At 43.0% G+C, this 26375-nt stretch overlaps 1 protein-coding gene across 2 annotated transcripts in view; it reads left to right on the forward strand.

Moving 5' to 3' along the window:
* LOC120993666 (inactive dipeptidyl peptidase 10-like) overlaps positions 1-26375 on the forward strand; it is a 73496-nt gene that overhangs the window by 25615 nt on the left and 21506 nt on the right. The window contains exons 9-13 of one of the 2 annotated variants that reach the window (XM_040422147.1): positions 642-836; positions 2139-2193; positions 12145-12244; positions 16433-16491; positions 17348-17447. In XM_040422147.1, coding sequence (XP_040278081.1) covers positions 642-836; positions 2139-2193; positions 12145-12244; positions 16433-16491; positions 17348-17443 — 505 coding nt within the window. In that variant the 3' untranslated portion in view covers positions 17444-17447. Of the gene's footprint in view, positions 1-641; positions 837-2138; positions 2194-12144; positions 12245-16432; positions 16492-17347; positions 17448-26375 lie in introns of those variants that run through there. The other variant, XM_040422148.1, reaches the window with a different exon arrangement.

Consider the following 26375-nt stretch of genomic DNA (forward strand, 5'->3'; position numbering starts at 1 on the left):
CCTGCTCGTACATCATGGAGGTGACCGATGCATACTAATGAGGAGCGATCTCCTCCATAGTATGGGGAGGAGTGGTCGCTAATGCCTTTGCTTGTCCCCATCCAGAATCATTATTTGTGGGCAGCAGATCACTATTTAGATGGCGCAATCTGTTGCCCACAAATCAGAATTACCCAAAGAATCTGTTACCGAAAGGACAAATGTTTAAATGGGCCGATTATCATTAACGAGTGTTCGTACAAACGCTCTTTAGTGATTATTGTTGCCTTACAATTATAGAAGCTTTTATATTTGCCTTTCATTACGTCTTGCCTTTGTGGAGCCCAATAGAGAACCTGGCACACAGCTCATATGGGGCACATAGTTTTTGGTATTTTCTTATACGTTACCATATATACTGCAGTAATTGTCATAATAACCAATTTCAAGAAGACCACGACAATACTGAGAATGTAAATTCAGAACTGAATCTATAATATGCACGTGAGCAGTGTAGCATTCTCGCAGTTTTAAAAAACTTGCCCAAGACTACGTGTCTTTATAAACTGATTTGTTAATAAAAAATCAAAAAAATCAACTGTATATAAGGAATAATCATCTTTATTTCCAAATTATAACAAGGCACATTTCCCCCCTTGTAGACCAGAAGCTCCAGGGGCCCAGCAGGTCACAGAGGAGTTCTCACTCGGATGGGAGTCTGTACTTGTGAGCTCATTCCATATCATTGTTGCCCATTTTGATGGCCGGGGATCCAAAAATCAAGGACTGAATTTGCTTCATGAAATTGACCGGAAACTTGGTTCTGCTGATGCTAAAGAATATATATCTGTGGTGCAGTATGTCTGCTTTATAATGTCACTATTTGAGATAACACCACCATAGGATATTACCTGCTAATATCATCGCCTATAGATTTTACCCTTTGCAGCAGGTGAAAATTAGATAAATCAAAAGTCCATGATGTGAGAATCTGCATCATGACCTTGAATGTGCCGATTTTGTAAAACCCCATTGACATGCATTGTATGGTGTTTGCTGCATACTTTTGGTGCAGAAATCTGCAGCAAATAAACTATGTGTAAACATGGCTTTAAGGAGATCAGACACGACTGAGGCCACACCAGCACATGGGGCCTCTGCGGTTCTGTATTACAGAGCTTTGGGCACTCTGTGCACCGTCATATGGTACTGCACTATATTCTCCTCTAGAAGCAATACTCAAAGGGGAGTGTACAGTATGGACCCACAGGTCTCCAAAGGTGGCATTTTATGAACTCGTACTACACAGATCGATAATACGCCATGTGCATGACGTCATTATATAAAAAAATTCATGCTGAGGACCTGCTCGCGGTTTAGCCCCACTGAATGAGCTAAACAGCAAGCGGACACCTCCAGGGTTTCCAGCAGCACCCGTGCAAACAACACTACGAGACATGACAAAGTCACAACTATAAACCGCGACCACATTAATTGCAGCGCGGCCTACCATTCAAAACAGTTGGGGGCAGATTCAGAGCAGACGCCAGTGGCTTCCACGCCAAATTCCAAGGGTGGTGTCACATACAGTTTTTGTGGAAGTTTCTAGAGTCAAAACCAGGAGTGGATCCAGCAGGAAGGAGAGGTAAAAGTCCTTTATATTTCTCATTCCATTCCAACCCATTTCTGGTTTTGGCTCAGAAAACCGATGCAAACACTCCACAAAAAACCTGTGTGACAGCACTTTAAGGCCTCATGCACACGGCTGTTGTTTGGGTCCGCATCCGAGCCGCCGTTTTGACGGCTCGGATGAGGACCCATTCACTTCAATGGGGCCGCAAAAGATGCGGACAGCACTCCGTGTGCTGTCCGCATCCGTGGCTCCGTTCCGCGGCCGCACTTCGCGGACAAGAATAGGCATTTATATTGCCGGCGCCCGTTCCGTTCCGCAAATTGCGTAAGGCAACACGGGGGTGGCTTCCGTTTTTTGCAGATCCGCGGTTTGCGGACCGCAAAACACACCACGGTCGTGTGCATGAGGCCTAAGACAGATATTCAATATAGTGATGGTCTTAGGACAAGGTGATCACTACAGGAGAATAGTTCAGATGGTCACCTTCATTCACTCTTGGCTTAATTATGTACTCATTTTTCTGCAGGCAACTGAAACAGCTGCCATTTGTAGACCGGCATCGCATTGGAGTTTATGGGAAAGTAAGTAAATCTTGTCTGTTGTAGAATATACTTAAAAAATGCATCATGTCACAGTTTTTCTGCCGTGAAAAATCACATTTACTACAACTGTGAAACTCTAAAATGTGTGTTTTTTTCTGGGGTCTCCACTTGGCAGTTCAGGTATGGCTTTGAGCCGCACCAGAACAACATATGCGAACCCTATGTAAAGATGAAGGAGATGTTAGGGCTTGATAGATGCATAGGAACAGTATTCTTTATAGTATTTAACTCATAACCACATACCAGGGATACATGCTTCACCTCACTGAAATATTAACCACTTGTCGATATTTGATGTACATTTACGTAGCCACGGATCCATATCAGGGGCCGGCTACGTAATATAGCCCCCATAATGTCCCCCAGCAGTAGTAATGTCCCCCAGAGAACCTCCCAGCAGTAGTAATGTCCCCCAGAGAACCTCCCAGCAGTAATAATGTCCCCCAGCAGTAATAATTTCCAACATAATGGCCCCCAACAGTAGTAATGTCCCCAGAGAAGCTCCCAGCAGTAGTAATGTCCCCCAGAAAGATTCCGAGCAGTAATAATGTCCCCCATAATGGCCCCCAGCAGTAGTAATGTCCCCCAGAGAAGCTCCCAGCAGTAGTAATGTCCCCCAGAGAACCTCCCAGCAGTAGTAATGTCCCCCAGAGAGACTCTGAGCAGTAATAATGTCCCCCATAATGCCCCCAGCAGTAGTAATGTCCCCCAGAGAGACTCCGAGCAGTAATAATGTCCCCCATAATGGCCCCCAGCAGTAGTAATGTCCCCCAGAGAGACTCCGAGCAGTAATAATGTCCCCCATAATGGCCCCCAGCAGTAGTAATGTCCCCCAGAGAAGCTCCCAGCAGTAGTAATGTCCCCCAGTGAAGCTCCCAGCAGTAGTAATGTCCCCCAGAGGGGCCCCAGCATTAATAATGTGCAGGGCATTTTTTTATGATTCGCCTCAATCATCAGCTGTTGAGGAGACACTGCCTGATATTGGCAGCCCCTTTTATATGGGGTAGTGCTCTCTAGTAACCAGTCTGTACAGTAAACTGTCAGCTTATCTTATCTGTAGATGCTGTGCAGCTGAATGTTATCTACTGATATGTGCTGATCTTATCTTACTATCTCCACTTATCTCCAGTTCACAGAGCATCCAGAGACATTCTTTTCCTGTGATACTAGCTTGTTCTATATTCTTGTATTCACAGCTTGAACAAATTCCTGTTCAGGGAATTCTATAGTAGAATATGGTCAGCAGATTATGTATTCACAGTAATTCCATAATTCTAAAATATAACTTTTAATATTTATATATAAAATAGTCAATGAATCCCTCTAAATAATAATTAATCAAAAAACATAGAGTGAAAATAAGAAAAAATAAATAAATTGAAAACTAGGGTCAGAGTGGTATAATGGCCAAAGATTAGTTGTAGATTAGTAGATGTTAGAAAAGCCTATTTAGGGAGGTATAGCCCTATAATTGACCCTGAAGTAATAGCCCTACCTAGTACGGAATGGCCGCCCCGATAGGGGCGATCCCGTTTCTCGTGCCTCCTGGTGTCCCTAATTGACCCTATAGGGATGGATACCTAGATAAGGAGGGACCCTAATGAAACACCTGGGCTAAATTACACCAAAAATAATAAATGTATATAGGTAGCAAAAACCGGTGACAGACTACACCCAAATATGAAAAGAAATATATAAAGTTACAAAAGTGAAATGTCCAAAGTGGTCCCTACGCGTTTCGCCTGGTTGGTGTCAGGCTCATCAGGGGACATATTAGACGAAGAATACCTATCACCATAGAACAATACAAATATTATTGTATATATATATAAAAGATTTTATTTCCTTTTTATTTATATTTCCTCCGTTTGAGGGTACATAAAAAGATATTAGAATTAAAGATAAGCCACTACTTACACTAAGACTGATCAATAAAGTCAAAAAAATAAAATAAAAATGATCAGATCAATTACCAGCAGCAGGAGATGATACATTAATTTGTGAGCAAGAGGGAATAACGATATTGATATAAATATAAACCCCCAGCTCATTCATCCATCTCGTGCTTAGGGCTGTAATCAGACTCAATTACACCACATCATATATTTAGGTGTATGCTAATCTGTCTGTTGTATTGGGACTATGCCTCTATATATTCAGATCACCAAACAATTATGCCAATAGCAGAGATCAATCAAGCGATATAAATAATTCTCTTAGTGAAATGGCACAGCTATTAACATAGCTATAGATAGTAGCTATCACATCAAACGGTATATGTATATATACCACCACCATTCAGTATATACTGTGGGCTAATAACAGCTCACTAGTATCGATAGTACTTGCATGCCCATATTTGGCTGGGTAGATAGAAGGTGATGTCCGCAGCTCCTGGTGTTTATAGCGGTGATAGCTTGAGGGAGAGACCTGTGGTGATGGCGTCCGGCAGGTAAGCGGCGAGGTGTTATCAGCGTTCCTACCTTTTAAACCCTAACTTCCGGGTATCGGGTCACATGAGTGACCACGTAATTGTAATGAAAGAGAGCGTCGAACGTACGACGTCAGCCGCCTATAGCCACGCCTCGTTTGAAGGAGAGAAGGGCAGGGTCTGACGTAGGACGCACCCAAAGTAACCACTGCAGGTCTAATCTTAAACCGTGACTTCCGGATCGCAAGGAGAGTCACGTGATCGTAATGTTGGGCAGCGTCCGACGTCATGTTAAGATACACAAACTTCAATAGGGGGTAGATCTAATAGGTCATACGCACATCAATAACGCTGTGCCGGTCATTATAACTGGCACAAAGGGGCCAGACATTTAATTATTAGGTCAGGCCAACCATAGAATCTCATGGCCGTTTCAAAAAAACACAGAATTAATAACTACTAAATAGACCACATTAAATATGTGGTATTAGTAGATGAGTCCCAATAGAGGTTGATAACAGCCATATTAATCATGGCATTATATAGTAGTGGCCCATATAGACTTTATCAGACAGTACCCATCCAGATATATTCAGTCTATGACATCATAATTATATATACCCATATTTTATTTTCATTATTAGAGAGTAATTGACAGAATAGAGATGTGTTTTCATATATGGGTTCCTTGATGCAGGGGTGGATCCCTCCCCCAATATTTGATAGAAATTATGTTACCCAGGATATGATGATCCTGTAAGATAGATGAGACGCCTTAAATAAAACACGCAAAATCTATAGATTCATTTAACCCAGATGGAATGACAGTATTGAGCCTGTGAATCCACCTTGATTCTTTTTGTTTCAACAGTTTATCGCGGTCCCCACCTCTTTTGGACGTTTTTATGACTTCAATCATTGAGAAGTGTAAAGTTTTGACAGATCCTGCATGTCTACTCCAAATATGCCTTGATACGGGTTTATCCCGTTTATTACGGATATCCCCGATGTGTTCTAGGATCCGTTTTTTAAAAATCCTTTTGGTCTTGCCTATATATTTAAGTCCACAGTCACATTGAGCCATATATATTACCCCAGATGTATTGCAGTTGGCAAAATTCCGGGCATGGAAGACTTGATGTCCCGCACTATCAGAGAAGGTTTTTCCTGGTGTGATAAATGCACAAGCTTTGCACTTACCGCACTTGAATGTGCCCATCTGTCTATTGGACAACCATGTATTTTTGTCTGGGGGCTCAAAGTGACTGTGTACTACCGTGTCGCCAACATTGCGCCCACGTCTATAGGTGATGGATGGATTCTCGGATAGTACCTGTGTTAGATCAGGATCTGTCTTTAACAGTGCCCAATAACGGTTTAGGATATCCCGAACCTGGTGGGATTCTGAATCGAAGGTGCCAATAATTCTTATTGGATCAAGGGAGTTTGTTGTCTTCATTTTTGGGCGTAATAGGGCAGTACGATCCTTTGATTCAGCCCAATCCCATGCTTGGTATAGGCACGGGCTTGGATAGCCCCTCTCTTTGAACCGGTCATAGAGTTTGGATGCTTCATGTGTGAAGCTTTTGTTATCTGAACAGTTTCTCCGGACTCTCAAGAACTGACCCTTGGGGATGCCCCTTTTAAGTGGGATGGGGTGAAAGCTCTCCCATCGTAAGAGGCTGTTAGTAGAAGTTTTTTTCCTAAAAAGGGTCGTCTTAATGTTGTTGTGTTCATCTCTTTCTAAGCATACATCCAAAAAATTGATTGTATTTTGGTGTATTTCAGAGGTGAAAAAAAGTCCAATATGGTTTGAATTTAATGTATCCATAAATTGTTGGAATTCATTGATTGTCCCAGACCATAAAAGAAAAATATCGTCTATGTATCTGGACCAGAGTGTGATAAATCTGGTCCAAGATACCATAGATTCAGTAAAGACAACTGTGTCCTCCCACCAGCCCAGGAGTAGGTTGGCATACGTTGGTGCACACGGGCTCCCCATCGCAGTACCCCTGAGCTGGTGGTAGAAGCGGTTCTCAAAGATAAAATAATTGTGTGTTAAAATGAAATTGAGGAGCTGGAGGGTAAATTGATTGTGTTGGTGTAAGTCCACAGATCTGGAGTCCAGAAAAAATTTAACTGCTGACAGGCCCTTGTTATGAGGGATAGAGGTATATAGAGCCTCTACATCTATAGAGGCAAACCAACTCTCAGGTTCTATGGTAACACCCTCAACTCTTTGCAGTAGATCAGTCGTGTCTTGTAAATAGGAGGGGAGTGTGGATACAAAGGGACGAAGAATTTTGTCAATATATACACCGGCATGATGGGTCAGACTATCGATCCCAGAGACTATGGGACGTCCCTTTAAGGGATTAATACCCTTGTGTATCTTTGGGAGTCCATAGAAAGTCGCTGTTTTAGGGAATGTTGGTAATAGATATTCAAATTCTTTACGATCAATACATTTGTTATCCAGACCTTCTTGTAATATCTGAATCAATTCCCTCTGGAATCTGTCAGTAGGATCCACCGTCAGGACTATATAGCTGTTTTTATCTAAGACCAGGGAGAGGCACATATCTCTATATTGTTGTACTGAGAGGACAACAATATTTCCCCCCTTGTCCGATGATTTGATAATGATGTCCCTATTTGAGCTCAAATTCTGTAATGCAGTCATTTCTCCCGTCGTGTAGTTTCTTGCAGATGTGGTATAAACTATTTTTTCAAGATCACGTGTGACAGATTTTAGGAAAATGTCAATATTTGCGTCATTTAATGTTTTGGGTGGCATCTTGACACTCCTATTTCTCAAGGTAGTGAAGGGGCCCTGACCCTTAGGTCTTTCCCCTTCCTCTAGAAGGTATACTAGGGTGTCAATGCCCTCAAGATCACCCAATTCAACGCCCAATTCCTGACATCTCTTTTTATCTGATGAGACAAACAGTTTATGCCAGCGTAATCTCCTGGCAAAAAGTTGTACGTCTTTAATCCAGTTAAAGCAGTTAAATCTTGTAGTTGGCACATAAGTGAGTCCCTTCTTTAAAATGGACATCTCTTCCACCGACAAGATTTTCCCTGATAAATTTAGGATTAAGGTGTCATTTGTAGAGGACCAGTCTATTTTTTGTTGACTCTATGTTTTTTGATTAATTATTATTTAGAGGGATTCATTGACTATTTTATATATAAATATTAAAAGTTATATTTTAGAATTATGGAATTACTTGTTCTATATTCTTGACTGATATTACAGCTGTCTTTACCTTTAATTTACACTTGGTGTTTTACTGTGGTTTTTGCTATGAAAAAACTGTCTGATGTTACCTTATAGTGAAGGAGATTAATTAGTGATGCTCAGTCACCTATATCTGAAAGCAAAGCATTGTTCAGATAGGCTACATTCTACATGCCTGGAGAGTAGGCTTCTAGGATAGGATGTATGTACACACACAGTTTGGTGCTGTTAAATTGGGTAAACTAGCATTGGCCAAAGTCACGTGACTGATTAGCTGCGGATCTGCTGTCGTAGATTTATGTGCGTCAAATACGCAAAGTAGATGAGAATTTCAATTCTCATTCAAACGCTGGGTAAAAAAATGCAGCAGAAAAGCTGCAGTATTGTAGATTTGTAGCATGTCAGTTTATACAGCAGAATTCTCTTGCTGATTTCACCCTTTCCAATGAAGAGGTTGAAAACTGTTTTATTTTCCGCAACAAAACCCACATGTAATACATGTGGTTTTGTTGCAGCTTTTCGTGTGCTTTTTGCTGCGGAAACGTGGAAAAAAAACTGCAGTGGATTTTTCCAATGGATTTTCAATCACTTGTCAACTTACCCTAAGTAAGGCCTTATGCACACGACCATATATATTTTGCGGTCCGCAAAAAATACAGATGACGTCCGTGTGCATTCTGTATTTTGCGGAACGGAACAGCTGGCCCCTAACAGAACAGTCCTATCCTTGTACGTAATGCGGACAATAATAGGACATGTTCTATTTTTTTGCGGAACGTAAATACGGACATACGGAAACGGAATGCACATGGAGTAACTTCCTTTTTTTTTTTGTAGACCCATTGAAATGAATGGTTCCATATACGGTCCGCAAAAAAAACCGGAACGGACACAGAAAGAAAATACGTTCGTGTGCATGAGGCCTAAAGGATCTGATATGGGCCTGATACATAGTTTACACTAGACCATGAACTGAGTAACTGCAGCATTTACACTAGACTATGGCTGACTGACCGCAGTGTTTACACTAGACTATGGCTGACTGACCGCAGTGTTTACACTAGACTATGGCTGACTGACCGCAGTGTTTACACTAGACTATGGCTGACTGACCGCAGTGTTTACACTAGACTATGGCTGACTGACCGCAGTGTTTACACTAGACTATGGACTGACTGACCGCAGTGTTTACACTAGACTATGGACTGACTGACCGACCACAGTGTTAACACTAAACTGTGGACTGACTGACCGACCACAGTGTTAACACTAAACTGTGGACTGACTGACCGACCGCAGTGTTTACACTAGAGTATGGACTGATCGCAGTGTTTACACTAGACTATGGCTGACTGACCGCAGTGTTTACACTAGACTATGGACTGACTGCAGAGTTTACACTAGACTATGGACTGACTGCAGAGTTTACACTAGACTATGGACTGACTGCAGTGTTTACACTAAACTATGGACTGACTGCAGTGTTTATACTAGACTATTGACTGAGCGACTGCAGCATTTACACTAGACTATGGACTGTGCAGCATTTACACTACACTTTGGACTGACTGACTGCAGTGTTAACACTAAACTATGGACTGACTGCAGTGTTTACACTAAACTATGGACTGACTGACCGCAGCGTTTATACTAGACTATGGACTGAGTGACTGCAGCATTTACACTAGACTATAGACTGACTGCAGCATTTACACTACACTTTGGACTGAGTGACCGCAATGTTTACACTAGACAATAGACTGACTGACCGTATCATTTACACCAGACTATGGACTGACGGACTGCAGCATTTACACCAGACTTTGCACTGACTGACTTTGACTGACTGCATTTACACGAGATTCTGGACTGGCCACCAAGTTGGACAAAGAGCAGCTGTGACAGGTAGACATTAGTGGAATGTGGCAGTAGACAGGCATGCAGCTCGCGTAAAAGCCTCATTCCCCCAGCCACGTTAAAAATTTTAATTATGGGGGGGGTCCCACCAGATGTTTTGCCAAGGGGTCTCCACTAAACTTAATCTGGCCATGTCTGTTCAGGACATTAAAATACTTCCTGCCTGTGCATCTAGATGTCAAATAATAATTTCATTGTGTTACAGCTGAGTTGTTGCTAGATCAATATCCATTGATTACTTCCCCCTCCGGTTATAATACAAGTCCTTGTTCTTTGCTGGTCTTGACTTGAGTACTTCATTACATTATTTACACGGTAGAAACAGGAAAGATCATCAATGCAGTTCTTTTTTCTCCTCTTTGAATTCAGGGAAATATTCGTTTTTGGTGTAGATGATTCTAGTTGTGGATTATGATTTACAAAAAAATAGTAGTATTCACTAGGTATATGTAGGCACAGTAAAGTCACCGCTGTGAGACAAATCCCCACACACAAGTTATTTTTAATTAGATACATTCATAGAAGCTAATCAGACAGGCGGAGGTGGCCCCCAGATCATCTCGATAAATAACACACAGAACATAAAAACATACATTACTTTTAAACATACCTTAGTTTCAACAAAGATATAGGATGCTACACTGTTAAAGGGGTTGTCCAGGGTTTTTATATTGATGACCTATCTATCCTCAGTGAAGTTTTGAAAAATTTGATTCTGCAACTTTGCCAAAATTAGCTAAGAAATTTGATTAGTTACAAATTAATTCGCTATTAATCACTATAAATCATAGTAGTAGGTATACCCAGGCCACTCTATCTTAGGGTACGGCCACACGGAGCGGCCATGCTGCGGGCGGACTGCGGCCACGCTGTGGTGAAGAACCGCGTGGCCAATTAGCCTGCAGCTGCCTTACATTTCATAATGAAGACTGTACTGTATAGTCAGTCTTCATTGTTAATGGCCACACGGCAACGTTTAAACAGGGGCTGTTGCTGGTATGGGCTTTGGCTGGTTAGGTGGGGGACAATATGCATATTATTGCTGTTCTGGCCTACAGTCTCCTGCAGGTTATGTGACAGTAAACACAGAATATTAATCAGCTCTGGCATACCCACTTCTCCAACCCCATTGCTCTCCTGCCCTACAGATTGGAGCCCTTCTTCTGCTATCTGCTTTTCCTCCTTTTCCACATCATCTAATATTGATGAGAATTTGTCATTAGGAACATCCAACTCTGATCAGCAGGGTCCGACTCCTGGCACCTCCGGTGATCATCTGCTTGAAGAGAATGTGGCGCTCCATGGGAGCGCTGCTTCCTCTTAATTACACTACCTATCATCTCCCCTACAGCGACAGTGTAGTGTAATTACAATTACTCGCTCCATTCAAGTGGAGCGAGATGACAGGTCGTGTAATGAAGAGGAAGCAGCGCTCGCATGGAGTGCCACCTCCTCGTCAAACAGCTGACCAGCGGGGATGCCGAGCGTCAGAGCCCCGTCAGTCTAGACAGTGTCCAGGTAAACATTGAAGAGGACGCAGTGCTAGCACAAGCATGATGGCCTTTTCAAAAACCTGATCAGTAGGGGTGTCGGGAGTTGAACTGCGGCCAATCTGGTATTGAATGTCATGACACTGCACAACCGTGAAGGGCATGTAGCACTAAACAAGCAATATATAACCAAGAAAGGAGTACCCCTTTAATGACCTGTTTTTCATCACTCTTCAATATCAGCGTAGGGAAGAAGTATGGAGGGAATTATAGGCAGAATTGTCATTCAAGATTACAGGCATGTATAATATAGCCTGAAACCTGTCAGGATCCCAGTCAGACCATCAGATTTAGGGCTCGTTCACACGGCCGTGCCGTTTTTTGCAGTCCGCAAAACACGGATGGCGCCCGTGTGCCTTCCGCAATTTGCGGAACGGAACAGGAGGCCTACTGTAGATATGCCTATTCTTGTAGGACAGGACTCAAAATTTTTGAGGGCCACGGAACGGAGCAACGGATGCGGACAGCACACAGAGTGCTGTCCGCATCTTTTGCGGACCCATTGAAATGAATGGTTCCGTATACGGACCGTATGCGGAACGCAGAAAACGGCCCGTATAAGGAGCCTTACAGGGGCTCTCCAGGCTTTTAATACTGATGACCTATCCTTAGGATAGGTCATCAATATCAGATCGGCGGGGGTCCGACACCCGGCATCCCACGCCGATCAGCTGTATGAAGGGAAGGCGCGTGCAGTGTGCGTTTGCCGTCTCCCGTCTCTTCCTGCTCGCTGTAGGAATGTTCAGTAGGCACATTAAATTAATTTTATTTCTTTAAAAAAATTTTAGGCTTATGGTGGCTTTTTGGCTATCAAGCTGCTGTCACTGCCTGAAGAGCTGTTTGCTTGTGGAGTAGCAGTTGCTCCCATCACAAGTTTCCACCTACACTGTGAGTATATATTGAGTAACAATCACAGACATAGCACTTTTACTGTATTGGCTTTTTTGCATGTGATTGTACAGCTAAATACTGTACATTCCTACTACACAGATCTGTTGTCAAAACAGGCTACAATGTTAAAGGGATTTTCCAGGGGAATCATTTTTTTAAAAAATGGAGCAGAATGGCTTCAAAATACCAAATAAGCATTACTCACCAAATAAGCATCACTCTGCTTCGTTCCCCACTGCCCTCCACTTCCTGGTACAAGCTTGACACACAGGAAATGTCTTGGACTACCAGCTTATCCAATCACTGCCCAGAGCGGTGACCTGCCTCAGCCAGTGATTGGCAGTCAAATTAATTTCCTGTGTGCTGAGCTCAGAACCAGGAAGTGGAGAGCAGTGGGGAATGTAACCATATCAGAACGGAGGATCGGTGAGGGTGAATAATGCCTATTTGCTATTTTAACCTACTGTGCATAATATATATTTAATGTGCCATACCATATCACAAAACTGCTGTTGTGGGAACATGTCCCTTCCTGAAATGTGTCAAAACATTTTTTTTTCATGCCGATAGAGCACTTCTCTTGTCTAGGGGCTGCATCTGGTATCTTAGCCCTATTCACCTTAATTCTAGTATCAGACACAACCCAGTTAGTTATCAATAAAGGTGTTTTATCTTTCTGTGCCAATTGCTACTGGAGTGCAATATTGATGAAATTAAAAGAAAAACAGCCCAAAATGTAAAAAAATATTCTATGAATATTGAGCTAAAAAAATACCCAATTCTCACTGACGTGTTCCTTTAATTATGAAGTATTAGTCCTCATGCACACGACCGTTGTGTGTTTTGCGGTCCGCAAATTGCGGATCCGCAAAACACGGATGTAGTCTGTGTGCGTTCCGCAATTTGCTGAAAGGCACAGGCAGCCATTGATATAACTGTCTATTCTTGTCTGCAAAACGGACAATAATAGGACAGGTTATATTTTTTTGCGTACCACGAAACGGAGCAACAGAGTGCTGTCCGCATCTTTTGCGGCCCCATTGAAGTAAATGGGTCCGCACCCAAGCAGCAAAAACTGAGGCTCGGGTGCAGACCAAAGCAACGGTCGTGTGCATGAGGCCTTAAGTTGCTGTTATGGCACAATTACACACATTGATTTTCATTGTTTAAAGGGTCACTAAGTTTAAAAAAACTTTTGATATATCATAGGTCATGCATATCGTGCGCTCTCCTTGCTGCAGAAGGCGGACTCCGTAGAGTCCATCGGCTCGTCTCAATCCCGTCCTCTGCAACGTGGAGAGAGAGCACGATATACAAACTCTTCCTTCTCGGAGAGCATGATATGCGAGCAGTTCTCTCCCTTCATTCTAGCAATCAGTAGGGGTCTCAGAGCTCAGAACCCCACCGATCAAAACTTTTGATGTGTCTCTATGGCATATCAAAGATTTTATCAAAACTCAGTGACCCTTTACAACTATAAGTGCTAGGATCTGTTTTTAATGTAAAACATTTATGCAATTTCAATATGAAAAGTTAGAGAACAACCATTTACATTTAATTTGACAAACAGTAATAATATTTATTATGTATGCACTGCTAATTTTCATGTGAATAAATTAATATCACTGTTAGATCAAGCAAAACAGGATTTTTCAGTTTGAATCGTGGCTAGATATTGTTGTCATGTACTTGTTATGGAGCCCCCTGCTGTTCTTTTTGATTACCTCCACAAACCTTCACTCAAGACTACTTTCACACTGGCATTTTGGCTTTCCTTTTTGTGAGATCCGTTCAGGGCTCTCACATGCGATCCAAAACGGATCAGTTTTGCCCTAATGCATTCTGAATGGAAAAGGATCTGCTCAGAATACATCAGTTTGCCTCCTTTCAGTCTCCATTCCGCTCTGGAAGCCGACACCAAAACACTGCCTGCAGCGTTTTGCTGTCCACTTGACGAAACTGAGCCAAACTGATCCGTCCTGGCACACAATGCAAGTCAACGGGGACGGATTCGTTATCTCTGACACAATCTGGCACAATAGAAAATGGATCCGTCTCCCATGGTCTCTCAATGGAGTTCCTGACGGATCCGTCTTGGCTATGTTACAGATAATACAAACGGATTCGTTCATTACGGATGCATGCGGTTGTATTGTAATGGATCAGTTTTTGCAGATCCATGGCAGCCCAAAACGCGAGTGTGAAAGTAGCCTAAGATGTTCAGTGCTGGTGATGACATACTCAGTAGTTCAGCCCCACTGTCTGGACCTTCTTGTGCAGAAGTGACAGACTAATTTATGCTTTTGTGCAGGTTAGCAAATAACAATCAGCGCACTAAATGTGAATTCTTCTCACCAGCATTGTACACATTAGGTGGACGTTCTGAGAGGAAATAAAAAATATATATAATCTACACACAAGACAATCATTTAAGATGATTCAAGTCTTTCTACCAATCACATGTATTACTTACCTACGGGATAGGTGAAAAATGTTTGATCACTGAGACATCCACTGATCACTAGAACGAGGTCCTGAGCCTAAGGCCCCTTTCACACGGGCGAGTTTTCCGGGTGGGTGCAATGCGTGAGTTGAACGCATTGCACCCGCACTGAATCCGGACCCGTTCATTTCTATGGGGCTGTGCACATGTGTAGTGTTGAGCGAACTTCTGTTTTAAGTTCGGCGTCTAAAGTTCGGCTTCCGGTTAGCGGAGGACCCCGATATGGATTCCGAATTCCGTTGCGGTCCGTGGTAGCGGAATCAATAATCGGCCATTATTGATTCCGCTACCACGGACCACAACGGAATTCGGAATCCATATCGGGATTCTTCGCTAACCGGAAGCCGAACTTTAGACGCCGAACTTAAAACAGAAGTTTGCTCAACACTACACATGAGCAGTGATTTTCACACATCACTTGTGCGTTGCGTGAAAATTGCAGCATGCTCCTCTTTGTGCGTTTTTCACGTAACGCAGGCCCCATAGAAATGAATGGGGTTGCGTGAAAATCGCAAGCAAGTGTGGATGCGGTGCGATTTTCACGCACGATTGCTAGGTGACGATTGGGATGGAGACCCGATCATTATTATTTTCCCTTATAACATGGTTAGTACAATAGGGCTGGAGGGGTTAAAAAAAAAATAATAATAATTTAACTCGCCTTAATCCACTTGTTCGCGCAGCCGGCATCTCTTCTGTCTTCTTTTGTGAGCAATAGGACCTTTGATGACGTCACTGCGTTCATCACATGGTCCGTCACGTGATCAATCACCATAGTGATGGATCATGTGACGGACCATGTGATGAGCGTAGTGACGTCATCAAAGGTCCTATTCCTCACAGAACAAGACAGAAGAGATGCCGGCTGCGCGAACAAGTGGATTAAGGTGAGTTAAATTATTTTAAAAAAATTTTTAACCCCTCCAGCCCTATTGTACTATGCATTCTGTATTTAGAATGCTATTATTTTCCCTTATAACCATGTTATAAGGGGAAATAATACAATCTACACTACAACTAACCCAAACCTGAACTTCTGTGAAGAAGTTCGGGTCTGGGTACCACAGTCAGTTTTTTATCACGCGCGTGCAAAACACATTGCACCCGCGCAATAAAAACTGAACATCGGAACGCAATCGCAGTCAAAACTGACTGCAATTGCGTTCCTACTCGCGCGGGTTTGCCGCAACGCATCCGGACCTTATCCGGACACGCTCGTGTGAAAGAGGCCTTAAAGGGGTTATCCAAGACTATTAAATGTAGCCCATATGCCTGGCTCCCCGCGCCGGTCCTGGTCCCCGCACGCCGCTGCTGCTTCTCCCTGTGCGCGGATGAAAACATCCGGTGTCGGCAGGTGGGGGCGGACCTTCCTAGCATCGTGGATGAAACTAGGGAGGCTCGTCCCTGTCACCGCCTGCCATTGGCTGCTCCCCCGACACCCGATGTTTTCATCTGCGCATGGGGAGAAGCAGCAGCGGCAGAGCGGGGAGCCAGGTAAGTATATTCATTGTGAGGGGCCCGGTCATATGGGGGACATTTAATAGTCTTGGATAACCCCTTTAAACTAGTGGCAATTGAGCATGTGATGTGCTACTCCAGTTGTACTGTATGGTTTTACAGAAATACTTGTAATTCAAATAACTATAAATTAATGATAATATTATTTTATTTTTATGATCCAGCGGCAATTCTTTCAGAGCGTTACCTTGGGATGCCATCTCAAGAGGGTTCAGCATACATGGTATGTTTTCTGATATTAAGTGTATTATGTGAACTTGTGTGAAAATCAAATAAATATTAAGAAAAACCCCGATACTATTAAAATATAAAAAAAACTTACAGCCCATACAGTGAATGGTGTAATGTGAAAAAACGGTCGATTTGCTATTTTTTTTCATCACTTTAACTTAAATTTTTTTTTTAATAAAAAGTGATCAAAAAGTCATACACACCCCAGAACAGAAATACTAAAAGCTACAGATAGTCTTTCAAAAAATGAGCCCTCACACAGCTCCGCAGACATAACTATAAAAACGTTATGGGGGTCAGAATATTGCGATGAAAAGAAAAAATGTTTTTTTCAAAAAAAAATTTTGGCAGTATTAAAATGCAAGAAAAACTATACAAATGTGGTATTGCTGTAATCATACTGACCTGGAGAATTAACAGCACAAGTCAGTTTTACTGCATAGTGAACACTGTAAATACAAAACCCATAAAACTGTGGCAGAATTGCATTTTTTTTCCCCCAATTTCATCCCATTTGGATTTTTTTTCCAGCTTTCCACTTCATTTTATGCAACCGTAAAATGGTGTAATTAGAAATTACAACTTGTCCCACAAAAAATAAGCCCTCATAAGGTTATGTGAAGGTAAAAATAAAAAAGTTATGGCCCAGGAAGGCAGGGAGTAAAAAATGAAAATGATATACTGAAAATCGCTCAGTCAGGAAAGGGTTAATTAGAAAAAATATCCTCTTCAACACAGCATTTAATAACTAGCCTAGTGTCTGAAATATTCATTTCAGCTCCCTGGAAAAAAAAGACACATTAAAGCGAGCAGGTATCAGTCATCTATTCTTGTATCTATTTCGCTAGGTGGCCTCAGTGTTGAATAACATCCAGAGGCTACGGGACCAACGATTTCTACTGGTCCATGGCACTGCAGATGGTGAGACACCCGCCATGGAATGAACAGGTGCATGTTGGTTCACTTCATTTGAAATGCATTATAATACATAGCATGTGTTTCTTGTAGACCAGGAATGAACAGAAATTGGGGATGCCTATTAACTAGTACAGAAACCCATCAGCAAGTCCAGTATAAACAAAGCATTGCTATCAATCTGGCTACTGCGGGTTCCTGCACATGTATCCTTCCAGGAAATAACCCCTCTGGTATGCATGATGGATGGCAAAAGCCTGCGAGAAAGACTAATTTAGAAAGCTCAACAGTAAGCAACATTGTATAATGAATGCATGTGTAGTCTGGGAAAGAGAAGCACTGGGACAATATGGCGGGTCACATAGTAGCTACCCCTTTAATTTATATGTTGTTCATATTTCATCAACTGGGGGCCTTCACTTATATTAGGGTGAGTACTACTGTGTGAGGCATTAAAGGGGAGCACTACTTGGCATGTGTGGGTGGTCTTCACTTGCCATGGGAGGGGGGTTTCGAGGAAGTTGCTCGGGAATGTGAGGGGATTCAAAAATTTGCTGTGAGGCCCATCCTTTTCTCGTTGCACCCGTGAAGTCAGGATTTACTTTACGTTCTATGTCATAAATTCTAATAATGTCTCTTAGTTCTCTACTGTGCCCCCGTCCATAACCAACGTGTTATCCTGTAATGATGGAAACCTAGAAGGAAGCTCTTCACGTGTTCTGGATGCAGCTGCATGTTCTGACTCTAACATTCATCTCACTGCACAGAGAGAATTTGCTCCCCAGCCTCTACTGCCTCTGGGCACCCTATTGTTAAAAGACTTGTTCACTAAATAATTTATTGGTTTCCATTATGTGCCATTTCAATTACAGTATTAGTGTGTCCCCAGTTCTTAAAAAAGTCTGTAAAGATGTCTAATAAAAAAAGACGGTTGGGAATCGAGAAAGGGGTTGTCTCAGTTCAGCAAATGGCATTTATCATGTAAAGAAAGTTAATACAAGGCACTTACTAATGTATTGTGATTGTCAGGGGCGCACCTTTAATGAGGCAAGGTGAGGCGGCCGCCTCAGTCGGGGCCATCTAGGGGAAGGAGGGGGGCGGCGATGTGAAACAGTAGTTTACAGAGGTGGTGGCCTGGCCGGCAATGTAGAAGGACGTGTGAGCTTGAGCTCCCGGCAGCGCTAGCAGAATCCTTCATCATCCTGTGGCTGAGGTGAATTAAAACAGCCAAGCACCACTAATATCTGCTGAGGAACTCCTCTGGACCCCAGGCCAGTATGATCCGTTTGGCCAGAAAAGAGAAGGAAGCGGTGGGACCGACTCCTGCAAAGCAGCATGGTGCGGCCGTGTCTTCTAAAGCGGCGGAGGTTGTTGCGCGCCTGGAACATTTCGCTTGAGTCCCCCAAACAAAAGAGGACACTGTACATGAGGGCACTCTATCTGGAGCGATGTCTGAACATGCGGCAGCTTCGGCCGATCACTCGGTGGAGCGAGGTGCTTGCTCCCTAGATGGCGGATCCCACGTGGAGGAGCTGGAGGCAAGTGAGGGGGTCCTGCTGCTTAATCTGGCTCACTGCAAAATGCTGGTGTACAACCCTCTACCCCCTCTATCCCCACTTTGCCACTACTGGCCGATCCTTCTATCAAGGACATATATGCGGCCGTGCACCAATGTAGTGCAGCTCTAATGACCCTTAACACATCTATTGGGTCCCTCCAAGAAAATGTGTCCTTTATTAGGCAAGATATAAGGAAAGTTAATGAAAGAATTACTGTGGTGGAGGGGCGAGTAAGCCAACTGGAAGACCAAGTCTCCCCTATGAAGCGTGATCTGGCTAAAGTAATACACAACGTCACTCTCCTGATTAGTAAAACGGAGGACTTGGAAAACAGGTCACAACTAAATAACCTTCGCATCTTGGGGGTCCCTGAAAAAGCTGAAGGGCCCCACGCTGTCCAATTCTTTGAGGATTGGTTTAGGAAGATATTTGGGAAAGACTCTCTATTTCCCTTTTTTGCCATAGAGAGGGCGCACAGAGTGCCGTTTCGCCCACCACCACCGGGCGGCCCTCCCAGACCAATGCTTATGAGGATTCTCCACTTTCAGGATAGAGATACCATTCTCCGTAAAGCAAGAGAGCACCAGGATTTATCTGTGGCTGGACATAAAATTTCTATCTTTCCTGACTTTTCAGCGGAGGTGCAGAGACGCCGAGCACGTTTTCTGGATGTTAAAAGACAACTATATTCACAGAATATACAGTACGCCATGTTGTATCCCTCAAAGCTCTGTGTAGTGTTTAAAGGGAAAACCCACTTCTTTGAATCTCCGGAGGACGCTAACCGGTGGATTGAACAAATGAAATCCTATTCATCCGGAAGTTATGACAACGACTGATAGGAAAGTGGACATTGCCGTAACTGGGTCTTCACTGAGGGAAAACCTGGAGGACTCTGGGGATGGGCGGATAAGTATAATGTTCCATATTTGTTGAGAGTTCATGTTTATACTACCGCCATAATGCTCCAGAGTAGTAATTTGGTGCCACCTTCTGGCAATGACTTTAATAGCCATACTTGTGCTGTCCATTTATTTAGTTGATATGCCACGAGTTACCTGTACCAAAATGCGGATCTGTTTTTACCTTCTATGCTGCGGGCTACAGGAATCTTTCCTGTGCCTCATGTTCTGTTCTGGGACCATTACAAGTTCTTTATGTTGGGGATACTATGTTTATTGTTCACTTAGGCTCAGAGCCTGCAGAGAGATGATGCACGTAATTATTCTTTCAGTACCTGATATATGTCTTATTTTGATGCTTAGATCTTCTTTCCTTTTATGTCTCCCATGGAACGATGGCGGATAAAACTCACATTATAGTATGGAATGTTAGAGGCCTGTGAGATCCTACTAAACGCCAAACGTTTTTTACGGCCGTTCAAAAGTATCAGCCAGCCATAATGTGTCTCACTGAGACTCACTTGTCTAAACAATCCAAAGGGTTGCTCCAGAAACCATGGATCTCACAGGCCTTTCACTCCACCTTTTCTACACACGCTAGGGGGGTTAGTGTCCTAATTCATAGAGCTATCCCCTTTGAATGTCACTCTAGTAAAATTGACATGGAAGGTCGATATGTCTGCCTGCACTGTTCTATATTTGGGGTACAATTTTTCCTAATTGCCATGTACATCCCGCCGCCATACTCCTGCAGCGCCATAAGGGAGGTAATGTCATGGGTATCTCAGGGACCGCAGGTGCCAATCCTAATGCTGGGTGATTTCAACAAATATTTAGATCCTTCTATGGATACATTTCCGTTACCTCCTAACCTAACAAATACTGGTGAGACTTCATTGGCAAAGCTACTCAGAGAACTCGACCTGCATGACTTGTGGAGAATCAGATTCCCCCAGGAACGGCAGTACTCCTGTTTTTCTGCGTCTCATGGGTCCCTATCCAGAATAGACCTATCCATTGGGTCTCTAGAAGCACTGTCCTATACCTCTGTTATAGAATACCTACCGCGCTGCCTCTCTGATCATTCACCCATTCACATAGAATTGAGATTCGGGAACGATAGAGGGCGCTGTGGTTCGGTGCTCTGGAAGCTCAATCCCTTCTGGATACAATTATTAAACGAGAAAGACCCCCTGACGAACCAAATAATAGAATTTTTCAATCTCAATAAAGGATCAGCAGCTATAGGGACTATATGGGACGCTATGAAAGCATATGTAAGAGGCCTTTACATCCAGAAAATTAATAGACGCAAAATTAAAACTAGGTAACTTACTAAAGCTATACAACAGGAAGTAACAAGGAGTGAGCAATTGTATATCAGTACACCCTCCCAGCAATCTGAAACAGTATGGAAAAAAGCACAATCTAAACTTACTGACCACTTACTACATATAGCAGACAATAAACGTTTTTCATCAAACAAAAATACTTTGAGGCGGCGGAGAGTACGGGTAGTTTATTGGCCAGAGTCGTCCGATCACAGGAGGGTGCGTTCAGAATAGTAGCAATTAAAACCATGGATGGGACACTATCGGAGGAAAATTCAGTAATCCTTGATACATTCCATAAATATTATGAGGAATTATATTCTTCTAAAATTACCATGAGAAGAGATGATATAAAGGAGTATCTTGGGCGGATATCAACCCCTAAATTGTCCCTAGATTCTGCTGCATACCTGGATGAACCCCTTACTTTGGAGAAACTTGAAGTATCCCTGAGCTCCTTTCCTAATGAAAAGGCCCCAGGTTCGGATGGGTTGCCCGGGGAATTTTTTAAACGGTATAGAGACTGTCTTGTCGCACATCTTTTAGAGACCTTTAATGATGCGCTGCGAATTGGGACATTACCTACATCTATGAGGGAGGCGATAGTGGTGGTTATTCCAAAGCCCAATAAGGACCCAATAAGACCTGACTCATATAGACCCATTTCACTCCTATCAAATGATGTAAAGCTTCTAGCCAAAGTATTGGCCAATCGGCTTAATAAAGTAATCACTCCCTTAAAACATAAGGATCAGGCTGGCTTCATGCCAGACAGAAGCACGGCCAATAATCTTCGTCGTTTGTTCCTGAACATCCAGAGACCATTAAATACCGGGGGTTGCCGTGCAATAATTTCCTTAGACGCTGCCAAAGCTTTCGACAGCATAGAATGGGAATACCTATGGGAAGTTTTGGAAGTCATGGGCTTTGGACGGGGATTTGTCTCTTGGATAAAATTGCTGTATAACTCCCCGCTAGCAAGGATTAGGGCAAACAGGATACTTTCCAATCAATTTCCATTACATAGGGGCACACGACAAGGCTTCCCCTTATCTCCACTGCTATTTGCAATAGCAATTGAGCCTCTAGCTTGTCTTTTACGCACCTCCCCAGACTGGAAGGGATTTCCAATAGGGCCCCGGGATGAAAGAGTCTCGTTATACGCAGACGATTTATTAGTATATGTAGGAGACTTACAGGAGTCTATAGACCCCATAATGCACGAAATTACCGATTTTGGGAAATACTCTGGATTAAGAATAAACTGGGACAAATCCACAATTCTCCCATTGGATCCTACCTCAACACAAATGGACCTCACTCGTATACCCCTGCAACTGACCACTCAATTCAAATACTTAGGGGTGATAATAACACCGATACCAGCTGAATATATAAAACTGAATCTAGAGCCATTGATTGCTAAATTTGTAGTCAAAACTAATGTTTGGTGCAAACTACCCCTTACGGTAATTGGCCGTTGTAACCTACTTAAAATTATATTCATGCCACAACTATTATATATATTACACAACTCGCCGGTATGGATCCCACAAAGGATCTTCTATAAGATCCAAGGGATCTTTAGATCACTATGGAAAAAGAAACAACCGAGAATTCGCATAGAAACACTCCAAAAAAGTAAGGAGGAGGGCGGCCTATCTCTTCCCTACCGATGGTCCTATTATATAGCTGCACAATTACAACACATTAAAGGGTGGATTAGTACAACTAATTTAGACCTCTCAGCTGATATTGTGGCCCACACTATGAAACAAAAAGCGCCTATTGCCGCGTTGGAAATAAATAGGCATCACCCTCTTGGTAAAAAAAACTACCCACGCTTTCCCTTTTAGCCAAGGTTTGGGCAAAATTTAAAGAATTTATGAATCTCACTGAATTCAATGACACTACACCAATATGGCGAAACCCCCAACTACCAGAAATATTCAGGCTGGAAGGTTTTTCCCCATGGGAGGAGAGGGGCATACTCTTTTTGGACCAAATTCGATCGCATGGAGTGTTTAAATCTTTTACTCAACTCCAGGAAGAGTTTGGCCTACCCAAACTGGCGTTCTTCCAATTCCTTCATTATTAAGACATGCATACCAAACGCAATTTCCAAGGAACATAGTAATTGCTGCCTCTCCTCCTGTGGTGAAACAATTACTAGAAGCTAGAGTTGCCAAGGGCTGATATCCCAATTATATAAATACATTCTTGACACCACTACCCCCTCAACCCCTTTAGTTGTAAAGGGGAAGTGGGAAGAGGATGTTGGGACAATATCTCAAGACCAATGGAATGACATCCTGGCTTTAACTCCTAGTCTTACTTTGAATGAGTCTCAGAGACTATCTCAGTTATACCTGCTACACAGAGTGTATAGAACCCCCAAACTTCTATTCAAAATAGGCGTGCGACCGGACTCCACATGCCCTAGATGTGGTGCAACGGAAGCGACACTGCTTCACATGGTATGGAACTGGTGAAAGCTGGGAAAATATTGGGAAGAGATACGGGAAATCATAGCTATAGCAACTCAGATACGATTGCCCAATGATCCCAGAATCTGTGTGTTGGGTATACTGGATCCCACTGGATTAAATGATAAATTATCCTTATGTATCCACAGAATGTTGTTCCAAGCGAGGGTTCTAATCACTAAGCACTGGATAAGAGATAGGCCTCCCAACAAGCAGGAATACATAAATAGGATGAATACAATCTTACGTCTTGAAAGAGGGGTCTATGTCAAGAGAAAATGTCCAAACAAATTCTGGTTAATATGGCAAGGCTGGTTAGAATCTGGGAGTTTGGCTTCACTAGCACTGACTAAGGACTGCATGAGAGGACAACTGTCCTTAATGGGACATTTATCTTAAGTTTACGCTGCATATTAATGAGGATCGTGTGCTCAATTTTCTGTTAACTTAGGTGGTTATGACCGCCTTTGGGAGATGTTTAAATAAACTACAATGAAGGTGGGGTGGTGTAGTCATCTCTCTGCAAGATAATATTAGGGAGGGGGGAGGGGGGAGTTGGGTGATAGTTAAATTTGTTATTTAACAAAATTTTTGTATTGCTCTGTATTATCATTGCATTAGATTTTTGTCCATGTAAATGACTGGCTGGATCCTGATCATTGTGTGCAATGTGGATTTTATTTAAAATCAATAAAAATGATTTTGATTAAAAAAAAAAGTAACAGTAGTTTACAGTGACAGCGCAGTACTCTATGCGCTGTCACTGTGGTGTAAGAACAGCCTCCCTCAGTCTCAATACATGCCGCAAAGACCGTTGAGGAGAGGGCAGCACGTCCCTGCTTTCTCCTCACAGCTACCAGCCTTTCCATCAAGATGGCCACCACTGAACCACCAATGTTCCTGTGCTGACCCAGACTGATCCCTTATGCTACCAGGCTTGGATTTGGGGAAGTATAATCATACCCTCCCCTTTCTGTCATAGCAATTGTTATGTTTATTGGCCTATCCTGCTGCAATTTCGATTTTATTGAAAGCCATACTTCGATTAAATGGTGTGTGGTAGAATTTTAAAAGGGTCTCAGTAGTAGCAGCACTGTGGACATTTGGTATGTGATACAGATGCTTTATATTTGGTCCCAAATATGTGGGAATTGTCTTTCTTTATGGCCTTTAGATTTAAAGACAGAGTGGGGATGGTGATTCTTATTAAAACTTAACTTTTAATTCATTTGATAGAAAAGGGTCCCTAGATATTCTTATTTGATAACAAAAAAGTGCACAATAACACAAAAGATAGTGAATAACGGTGCATGGCGGCACCTAAGATAACCGGTAGTCCTATCGTTCTCCTGGAGTCCTCCGGTTTTTGTAGATATTCAGTAGATGTGGTGTTACTGAGGGCAGTCAGAGCCGGACGGGGGTATTAGTGGGTTCTAGGTCCCTAGACAGCCCTAAGATGTGGGTGCTAGCGTGACACTAGCGTCCTATTCACGGAGCACCCATTCTAATAAGAACGACCCCGTCCGGAACCTTGCCCTTTTGCTACTTGGCCCTATTGTGCCCTAGTGCAGCTAATCCCTACATGCATGTTTCGTGTCAAAACTCATCAGGGGAATATTGAGCACATACAGAGGGGCAATACAATAACATATGGTGTTGGTACACGTGAATCAGTGATCAACACACACAGTTATCAGGTGTGACAAAGAAGACACATTGATACATTACAGGTGGTAGCCCCTGTTCCAGGCTCCACACACGTATCGGGGCTCAGTACGTACCTAAAGATGAGAAGGCAGTGTTGAATGGGCGGCCTAGTGATAATAGGGTCCCTATTCATGAGCGCAGTGATGTGTCCTAAAGCTGTGATATCGCCTACTTGAGGGGAATCGCCCGCTCGTATTTAAACAAACTTTGGCCTCAGAACGAGGCTTGGAGCGCAGCGCGGTGACGTCAGTGGGGCGGTCAGCGTCACTGCGCATGCGCCGTTCATGCTGAAGATAGACAGCACTTGTAGGATGCGAGATGACGCGGTCAGTTGCGAACGCGTCATTGCAGATGGCCGTGGGTTGTGTCATCAGCCCAGGACACATTGCATCCAGCGGCCATTGTTTAATAGGTTGCCTAGTAACCGGGACAGTTTGTGGCAACCATCATTATAGCACGGTCTATAGCAAAAACGGTGCATATTATAATGGCATTTCTGGCAGTAAGATGAAAATGAAATTATTCTGGTCAGTACAGTCCTTACACAGATGCATGGCCTAGCATTGGCTTACACAGAAAGTATATTTTTCATATTAAGATGAATGAACCTGTCCGATATAAAAGACAGGAATTAATGTCCATCATTGTCTTTTGCTATGGTTGTCAGATGAAGCAACCAAAGCAGAATTGTTTATTTAGATCATGGGATCATTGTCTTGCGCTATGGTTGTCAGATGAAGCAACCAAAGCAGAGTTGTTCATTTAGACCATGGGGGGCTACAGTACGCAGGGTATGGATCCAACGGGCTTCATGTTGTAGAAGTATACGGTCCCAGTCCCCTCCCCTCAAGGGGGGGGTGACCACCTCAATACCCATGATCTTAATGCTCTGCCAGTCCCCATGATGGTAGTCCTGTACATGACGAGATACAGCTGTATCTCTTTTGTTGGTAATGTCTCCCAGGTGTTCACCAAT

The sequence above is a fragment of the Bufo bufo genome, chromosome 3 (assembly GCF_905171765.1).
Source record: "Bufo bufo chromosome 3, aBufBuf1.1, whole genome shotgun sequence".
In the NCBI taxonomy this organism is placed as follows: Eukaryota; Metazoa; Chordata; class Amphibia; order Anura; family Bufonidae; genus Bufo; species Bufo bufo.